Below are 10,433 nucleotides of genomic sequence, written 5' to 3'. Positions count from 1 at the left end.
TATAAAGTAATAAATATACTATAATTCGATACAATTTTATAAATTCAGAAGTACCTGGTATACAATACTAAGTGAGAATTATTGACTATACATACTAATAATAAGTGCTACATGTAATAAAATTATGAGAGTTTCATCATTTATCTTATTATAATGTTTTATTATGACAATTAATTTATTAAAGATAGCATGCGAGAATATTTGCATTTTTTCAACCGTATAACAAGCAAAAATTGAAATTTGACAAATTTTTGACATATGCATTTAATGTTGTCAACATATGAAAGACAAAAACGCCGTGTAATGTGATTATTTAGAACTATCATGTAATATAGTACCACAGACGAGGTATAGGATACTTTTATAGATCATATATCGTTTGTTTAAGGTGGACGGCTTTTCTCATCAAATATGAATTCTACAAAGTGATCCTGATTTGTAACAATTGACAATCAGGTTGTTTAATTGCAATTCCTACCATCTTAGTAGCGCTATAACATTATTCCATTCTGAATCGATAACGTCGCATGTGACAAGAGAATGGTAACGGGGCTTTGTAGCTCCGGACCGTGTGACACGAATTTACATTGGATGATAGGTCTATCTTATACCACGTCTGTGGTAGTACACAGTTATTGTTGAATCCAGTATTTAACAGTTATCGACGGGGCAGACTGGAAATTGGAGTGACTGAGGACGAGCAGAATCTTTAGCATTTTGTGAATTAATACATGATCGGGTCATGGCGTATGTTAATGTGGCTGAATGGAAAACTGAGCAAGTGTGCGAATGGTTAAAAGGTGCGAAAAATCGAATTTCCTTTGGAATCAGTGTATCTATTGGTGTATCTTAAAAAGCCAGTGAATTTTATTATTTGCAGAAAGTGTTGTGAAAATTTGCGTGTGAAAATCCTCTTGCTGTATACGCCCACACCTCTCTCCTCGCTCCCTCTTTCCATTTAATCAGTCACATCATTGCATGTGTAAAACAGTGTTGATTTGTTCAATTATTCGTTAGAATCACACAATTGTAGAGGATGTATCATTTCGAAAGAAATTTTCAATCATAATTAGCCTGTCTTTTTCAAGAAATGCTTCATAAATCCAATAACTCTACTTTTATAATTTTTATTTTGTTAATAGTTATCAAGACTATTGTTTACATAATTTCATTATTATTTTTTTCATTGTGATTGTTTTCCGAACAAATGAGTCTTTTAAAAATCTATTTGTTTAAGTAGAAAATTCTGCAAATTGTAAATTATTGGTCATTACAGAAACAAAAATGAATATTTATTCCCATAATTTAATATTTCTTTCATAGTGGCTTTATTTGAATTTATTCATATATCACTCACAATAACATTGCAATATGATTTTTAACATTTTTTTAATATAATGCAATATTTCGAATGATTTTTATTTTAGGCTTGGATAATTCTGTACTTCCTTATGTGCATAGTTTTACAAATCATGGTGTCAGTGGACAACAGTTATTAAGTTTAAGACCTGAAGATTTAGAGCACCTTGGTGTGTTGAAACTTGGTCATCAAGAAATTATTCTTGAAGCTGTAGAATATTTGAGAAATTTTCATTATGAACTTGATCGTGAAAATTTACAATTATTGGCATTACGGTTATCTTGTCAAGCACATAGTTTACAAAATGAATTATCTCGTCAGACAGATTCTAAACCTGTTACAACCCAAACGTTATCTGATGTAGCATCAGTTATAATGGCTGTAAAACCATTAGTAAGGTGGCTTGATCGTCCTCCTTTTAGTGGACAATTAGAATATAATGAAAAGAAAGCTGAACTAATGAAACTAGCTTTGGAAATGGCTACATGTGCACAAAGAGATAGATTTGCAGAAAAGCCAATAGAAGAAATTAGAACAATTTGTGGACAATTAGCAAAATTGGCAGATTATATAATACAGGATATTACTGATCCTATGATATTGCAACCTGCTAGTTTAGATTTGGCAACATTAAAAAAGAAACCAGGAGATGATTTAGTAAGTTTGAAAATAATTTTATTCAACATAAAATAAACCTTTATTTTACTTTTCTAATGTTTAAATTAAATTATGGTAAAAGTAACGATAGAAAGTATAAAGTATATGATAGAAATTGTAGAATATTATGCTTTATAATCATTGGGGGAAAAATTATCTGCTACATCCTTTAGTGATAAAACTACAACCATTGATTTAACACAACTCTAACTTCCTGTTTAGATAGTAGTTTTATACTATGCAATAAGAATGTTATGAAAGAATAATTTTTGTAGTAAATATAAAAGATTTAAATGGAAAAGTATCTTTTGTAGGGATTTTATATTTTACCATCTTTTCACGGAGCTCATCAAATAGCTGAAATTAAATTTGGATCAGCTGCACATCAATGTGGTAAAATGGAAGAGGGAGATGAAATTGTTCAGGTACTTCTTATTTCTCAATTTAATTTTTGCTTGTTAGAAATTTAAATACTTAATTTAAATATTTTTCAGGTAAATTATCAAACTGTAGTTGGTTGGGAAAGAAAAAATCTTTTAGAGTTGTTTCGTGAAAGTCCAGCAGAAATACTATTAACTTTGAAGCGTAGACCAAGACATACAAAAGTATATGGTCAAATTTACATAAAACCATATCGACTTCCAAGCAATAAAAAAACATCTTATACAACACGATGGCAACACAATCTTCCATCACCAAGACCAGAATTACTAACTATACCAGATTTTACAATGCCATTGCCAAGGTATTATTTCATTTATATTTGCATAAAAATATAAAATCTAGTTTTTTAATGGAAATGAATTTAATAGTTAATTGTAATGCAATACTAATTTTTCAATTTATTTAGGCCAAAGAATCCCAGTCCAGAACCTGCAAGTATTTTAGATACTGTTAATATATTAGACACAATGATCATAGATAGTAGTGATTCAGATAGTGAAACAGAACCACCTTTATCCATTCGATTATATTCAACAAAACCAAGAAATTCAGTTCAAAGACGAGCTACTATAACTGGTGCTAGTCCTACAACTAAGCATGGAATTGATATTGAACAATTTTGGAAAGAATTAAAACAAGAACACAGTACAACTTCTCAGTTGCGGGATAAAGCAGTATCTTGTGCTCATGGCTTAGACAATGTACCATCAAATATAAGGTCACAAACGTGTATAAGTATAGAACAAAGCAAAAGAAAAAAAAGAAATGACGGACAAACTGACGATAAGAAAGTACAGTTTCAAGATAAATCTATGAAACATGATGTTCCTCAAATAGATAATACAATCAATGTAATACATGAGAAAAAAGATGAATGCAAAGCTACTCAAAATTGTGAGGAACTGTTAACTACTAGTAGTATAAATACTTCCAGCCAAACTTCTCAAACATTTGCTAATGTTACCAATAACAATAACGTAAGTGATACACGTGTGCCTTTAGATGAATGCAACAATTTTATTAGAGATAAACATAGTAATAATAGAAGTATGCTAAGCAGTAAAGAATCTAGTATATGCAGCGGTAAAGAGCGAGGAAGATTAGATAAAAGTTACAGTACACCAGCATACGATTCAATGGACGCTGACAATATGGAAGACCGAAGACAAAAGTTATTTTATGCGTTAGAATCGTCTGCAAATAATGTAAGCAATGTATCTACTAAGACTGATGTTCAACTAACATTAACAAATTCTGAAGAGAAACAAACATTGAAAGATGTTGGTAATCAAAAACAAAATATTCAAGTGAATTTTGATAGTAATATTGTTCAAAAAGTTAGCAGCAATATTGATAAAAATACTGTGCAAAATAACAAAGAAAAACAATATTCTGAACCACCCGAATATTCAGATTCTCTTAAACCTTCAGTGTACAAGGTAGCTGATGTAAGTCACAAAACCAGTATAGAAAATGACCAAAGCAATAATGAGTCTATTATCACCGATGTAAATAAACATGAGAAAAAAAATGTAACGAACAATTTAAATGTTGAAGCGGAAACTGTATCAAACACGTATAATACGCAAAATTTTGTAAATAATCCAAATTTGAATTATGAAATTAATGAAGATAAATTAGAGTCAACAAATAACTGTGTACAAAACAACAGTGAAAATAACGCAAGTCTAAATAAATTTGAAAAGATTCTTCAAACATTTAATTCTAGTATGTCAGAACACATAAAATTACTGGACAAAAAATCTAATATATCAGTGAAAGAAAAAACGCAAGATCAAGGACAATTATGGACAAATAATGATGTAAATTCTACTGAAGATAATATACAGAATGTTACTCGAAACATTTCTCAAATTCAGATCTGTCAGAAGATACAAAATGATAACATAAAAACTGATGATTTAATTAATCAAGGAAATGTAACACAGTCTTGCAAGTACGTAGAACTAACAAAAGCTGAATCAAGTAAGAAGCTAGAAACTAAACCTCATCTAATACCTCCAGATCCCCCTCCACGTAAATACTATTCAAAATTAACAGCAAACTCATCTTTAAATAATACTTCAAGGGTATTTGAAGATCAAGAAAAATACTATGCATCAGAAAGATCTAATGCTAGAAAAGAATTAAAAAGTGCAGAATATTGTACGGAAAATCATATCAAAAGTAATTTGAATCATCAAGAGAAACAAGATTATTTTGATGCTTGTAATAGTTTTACAGAAAGATTAGAATTTATTGATGATAAGAATACTGTATGTAATGAATGCAGACCTAGTTTAAATATGGATTCTTCATACTTAGAATACAATGATAAGCAAATAAAAGAAAATAAGTCTATCTGTGATAAGTATGAATCTGCTAGTGAGAAGTCTATTTACACTAATTCAACAGTGGAATATCACGATGCTGAATCTTATTCACAAACTATGGATTCTCCAGATGGTTCATGCTCCTCAAAGCAATTTCTAGAACATAAATCTAAAGTATCTGAGAAGGAAAAAAGTTTTGAAAAAGGTGTAGTTATTAAAGCTATAATGGTAGCCAGAAGTATTGGACTACATGGAAGTTTAAGTAAATCTTCCAGTAGCAGCCCCAGAAGTAATAGAAAACGAAGCATATTATTTGCAAGTAAGTAATTAATATGTAAACAGTGCACATTAATTTTTAAATGTTTATGGTTATTAAATTTTGTGTTATTTGTTAATTAGGGAAAAGAAATATCTCTGTTAAAGATATAGGCACAGCAGATTTAGAGGGATGGTTAACATATCGCACAAGAGGTGCAGGTGGTGCTTGGGCGACAGCTTGGTTTGTTTTAAAATGTTCTTCTTTGTACAGGTTCGCTAAATAAATTTATATATATACACACACGCACGCGCGCACACGCACGCACACATTAAATATTTATTTGATTGTATTTATAAATACAGGTTTAAAGCTCAAAACAGCATAAAAGCAGATTGTTTGATAGCTTTGACAGGATTTACTGTATCACGAGCTGCTGAAGTAAAATCAAGAAAATATGCATTCAAAGTTTATCATACAGGAACAGTATTTTATTTTGCTGCAGATACAGAAGATTCTCTTGCCTTATGGGTAGATGCAGTTAATAAAGCAACTTTAGGTGCAGATGGTCATAGTAGAAATAGTGCTCTTTTTAGCGAAACTGACGAGAGCGATGGTGAACAAAAACATAAAGCTAAAAATGTTCAGACGCCCGAATATAAACCACATTTTGAAAAATCATTTGGATCATTAAAGAAAGTTGTTCGCAAAGATTCTTCTACATACAAGGACCATGAAATTAGTGGTGCTAGTTTAGACAGAAAATATTTAAAATTTCTTGGTACAAGAAATCACAATGTACCTGTCCCAACTGCACAATTTAGAAGTTACAGAAGAGTTCTTCCTACGTCTACGCCTAATAAGTAAAATTATTTAATATGGAATATAATAGAAGAAATAAGAATATAATATAAATCTTTTTTCAGAAAACAAGATTCTGTTCCAAATTCGCCAGATTTACAAATGACAATTGCAGGAAGTACATTTTACGGATTATGCGCATCTCATAGTGCTACTGATATGTCAAACAGTACTCAGGATATGGGTGATTACAGGCGTACTACGGACAGGTAACAATTTGTATTGCATGCCGTAATCCTTATTTTGCTGTATTTGAACATGATATATAATTTCTAGAAATTCTACTAGATTTAAATTATTATTGTCCTACTCTTTTTTGATCATAAACTAAGAAATGAATCGTTTTCTAAAAAAGATGATAATAGTTGAAAATATTGTTATACTTTAAAATTTATAATAAAACAACTAATTCAAAAGATTGATTAAATTTATTTTATATGTATATATTTCGTGCATGTCTTTCCTTATTTTAAGTACTTTCCTCTATACTATCCTTAATTGATTTGGAATACGCTTTACACATTTTTACATGTACCTCTATTTATTCTAATCAATGTAGTAAAGTAATTAGTGAAGCAATATTTAATATTTAGGTGTCTTAATAACAGAAATAGAAGACCTGAAGATCTACAAGGATTTATTACATTAGAAGAATTTATGTTGTCGCAACAAGAAGATCAAAGACAAATAACAAGGAACCGACCAGTATCACCGCGAATGACACCTTTAACTAGCGATCACGTTCATATTCAACATAGAAACTTTTATGATAATGACACAATTAATGAACAGTCCAGAACTATCGTTGATGTGGGTTACAATAATGATGTTCACGCTCGAAGTAGAAATAGCGATGAAGTTGTAAATAATACAGCATCATACAGTTATTCACGAAATATGGATAATTTTCATGCAGCGCGACAGTTTAGTGGAGATTTCGATTCGGAAAGAACTGAACATAAAGGAGAATCATCAAAATATTTAGTTCATAAAAAATCAAACGAATTGTGTTATGTTAGTAAAAAAAAATCGGTAGATGGATTAAATTCTCAACAAGTAAAGCCATGTAATTCACCTCACTGTAAAAATGTCGCAAATGAGCCAAAACCACTGTCTTCTTTGTATCATAATAAACCAGATATTGTTGAAAAGTCTGACAGACAAATGAGTATGATTTATGAATATAATACTAATGCTTATATAAATCAAGCACAAGCTTCAAATAGTCATGAAATTTCTAGACCATATGATTATTATTTACCTAAAAATATCAATTTAACGGAGGATATGAAACCAGTACCAAAACGGCTTGTTCGAAATGATGGTAAGATTTATTGCTTATGTTATACCTGCAATACATGGAATAAAGTTAATATAATTTTTTTGTTTGTTTCAGGTTCTTCTGGATCCAGCAATGATCTTACATTTCATGCTTCTTACGAAACTTTACAACATGCAAAGAAAAACGTATCTGTCAGTCGCAAAGGCAGCTTCAACCTAACAAATCGTCGCGATCATGTTTCTTCAGATAAGCATTGGTTAGATTCTTTGCGAAGGATTGATAAGAAAGATGTCAATTACGACAAAACTCGTTTAAAAAATGTAGCACAGTATCAACCACCGCCAATACCAACTTCTCCTTTCGAACAAGAGGGAATGACTGCTGCATTTGAAATGCATTTGGATAAAGGTGAACAAGTTCAAAAAACAAATCGTTTGAAAAATTTATTTGGTAATAAATGTCAGCAGAAACCTTCTACTCTTGAGATACCTAAGGAAACACAGAAAACTTTACTAGGTAAACAAATAATGTACAGTAGACTCCCGTATAACGCGAATTCCTATAACGCGCCAAAGATATCGCGACTACTGTTTTCATATAACACAATTCCTCATACAACGCGCTAAATAATAAAATACAGGAATTCCCCGCATTTAAAAATTAAATTTACTTAAGTTGAGCGTTACACTGCTTTCTTCATCGTTACCGACTTCTTCTGTTTTATAATTGTTTCTGTTTTTTGTTAATTGTTTGTTTATTACATACATTAGTAATGTTTTTTTAATCCAACAGCGAATATATGTCACTTATTTAAAAAAAAAACTATCCTATTTGATAGAACATAGAAAATAAAAGTTGACATGGCAATAATCATTCCAAACATGTTACTTTAGATTATTCGCGTTATACGAGAAAAATTCTCGTACAACACGATTTCCTATAACGCAAATTTATACAACGCGTAACGTATTAACCGCGTTATACGGCAGTCTACTGTACTTTAAATATCAACAAAAATTTACAGGTAATGTTTATTCATAATCTATATACTCTTTACAGGATCACCCAGATTACATAGAGCGTTATTTAGAGAGAAATGTTATAATCAGTCTCGATTACCTAACCGATCAAATAGTCAAAGTCCTGGCGACAGTGGAATCAGTCAATCTGTTAGTTCCTTCAGCGGAAATAGTCCTCAAACACTCAGTCAAAGTTTTAGTTCGGTCAGTTCGGTTAGTGACTGGAGTCCAGACACGCCATCACCGTGCGTTTCAAATTTAACATCAAAAGTATGTGCTCCAATAACTAAGAATTATCAATATTGTATTAGCTATTAAATATAATGATAAATATTTATTTTTAGGGTGGTACAAGTCACTCCTTTTCTCAAAAGGGGCATACAGTTATGGGCAGAAATTCATTAACACCTCCAACGTTACCTTATATACCACCACCTACATCACCACCACCTGATTATCCCGGTCTTGAATATCCGCCAGTATTTGAACCTGGTACTTATTCTCTCTTGGATGCATCGTTACTGCGTAATCGTAATAAAAGCAGTCGGGACACTCATTAACCATTGATACAACGTAGTTCGTTGATCTGCACAATAATAACCAAAGATAACGTATTTCCTTAACCATTTATCTAATCAGATATTTTATATAAGGAATTCAAGAATTTAATAATATTTTTCTTAAAGTATTGAAATTTAGCCGTCCATTTAATAAAAAGCAGAAGATTATCAAAATCTTTTTATATAAATTAAAATTTTAAGCTATCCACTTAATAATAATTGAGTAAACAACTGAAATTAATATAAAAACTATTTGTATTAAATTTGAAAAAATTTCATTTTGTTATTATTATTTGTAATTGATGTTAACATAAATCAACAAACTGAAACTTTCCACTGTACCCTCCAAAATGTTTTACAAAAGTATTATATAAACTAAATGTTTGTTGTACATGAATTACGCAAACTTACCAGCAATGAAGAAATAGGTCTATGCATGAAATATTACAAAACAGTTCTTATACATAAAAGATTAAAGATTTAATGAAAATTTTAGTAGAACAGTTGTTTGCACTAAAAGGTCAGTTTCTAATTTTGTGATGCTTACTTCATTTTAATATTACATATGTATACATACATAAAATTAAACTAAAAAATAGTTCTAAATATATGGAAAAGTGCTCTTGATGATTACTAGAACACACAAATAATATAAATTGCATTTTTATAAAATATAGCAAAATTGCGTTATACTTTTTTAAACATATACAGTCGGTCACAAAAAGATTCAGACACTATTTAGAACATTATAACTTTTTTAAAATTGGATCAAACGACTTAAGTTTTTTTGAGAAGTTAGAAGCATTAGTATACTAGGTGACGTGTCCAAAAAATTTTGAAAAAATTACAATTTGTGGGAATTGCGAAGAAAATTGTAAAGGTCAAAGTTTACAATTTCTTTATCTGAGTTTGTAATGAAAATTTAAAACATACGTTTTGTAGATTTATGTCACTTATATACATACTAAAACGTTTATTTAAATCGGTTGATGGAGAAACAAGCGACAAACATTGAAAGATGTCAAAATCTTCAGGTTTACTACTTATAGATCAAAAGTCATGGATTAGTGCGATTTTCACAATTTTTAATCGCTTGTAGCTCGTGGCAATATTAACCGATTTTAATGAAATTTTCATTCATAGTAACATTAACCGATTTAAATGAACTTTTTAGCATGTATATAAGTGATATAAATCTACAAAACGTATGTTTTAAATTTTCATTACAAACTCAGATAAAAAAATTGTAAATAGTGACCTTTACAATTTTCTTCATGATTCTCACAGATTGCAATTTTTTCAAAATTTTTTGGACACGTCATCTAATATACTAATCCTTCTAACTTCTCAAAAAAACTCATGTCATTTGGTCCAATTAAAAGAGTTATAATGTTCTAAATAGTGTCTGAATCGTTTTGTGACCGACTGTGTATATATATATGTATATATGATGTATATCATGTATTCATATATTTATATACAATGTGATGATGTGTAAAGTGCCTACGTGTCTTTTTTATATAATTTTTGTATATAAGTAAATCCATATTTTAGCTATTAATGTCATTTGAGGTGCATGATTTTATTATAATTTATGCTCAAGAAATTTTTAAAAAGTATTATAAAATTAAAATTATTGTAATAATAAATTATGTACTTTC

At 29.9% G+C, this 10,433-nt stretch overlaps 1 protein-coding gene across 1 annotated transcript; it reads left to right on the top strand.

The window, feature by feature from the left end:
- The first annotated feature begins 742 nt into the window (after positions 1-742).
- Positions 743-8,808, top strand: LOC108578489. Its single transcript, XM_017941836.1, has 12 exons — positions 743-800; positions 1,428-2,017; positions 2,332-2,442; positions 2,512-2,762; positions 2,868-5,113; positions 5,194-5,323; positions 5,416-5,913; positions 5,977-6,120; positions 6,505-7,235; positions 7,308-7,709; positions 8,253-8,482; positions 8,557-8,808. Exons 1-12 carry the CDS (start codon positions 743-745, stop codon positions 8,770-8,772), a joined length of 5,607 nt encoding a protein of 1,868 aa, XP_017797325.1. The 3' UTR covers positions 8,773-8,808.
- The last annotated feature ends 1,625 nt before the right edge of the window (positions 8,809-10,433 follow it).

The sequence above is a fragment of the Habropoda laboriosa genome, unplaced genomic scaffold, assembly GCF_001263275.1.
Source record: "Habropoda laboriosa isolate 0110345459 unplaced genomic scaffold, ASM126327v1 scaffold38, whole genome shotgun sequence".
NCBI lineage: Eukaryota > Metazoa > Arthropoda > Insecta > Hymenoptera > Apidae > Habropoda > Habropoda laboriosa.
The sequence above is the reverse complement of the archived record's forward strand: the minus strand, read 5'-3'. Positions and strand labels throughout refer to the sequence as shown.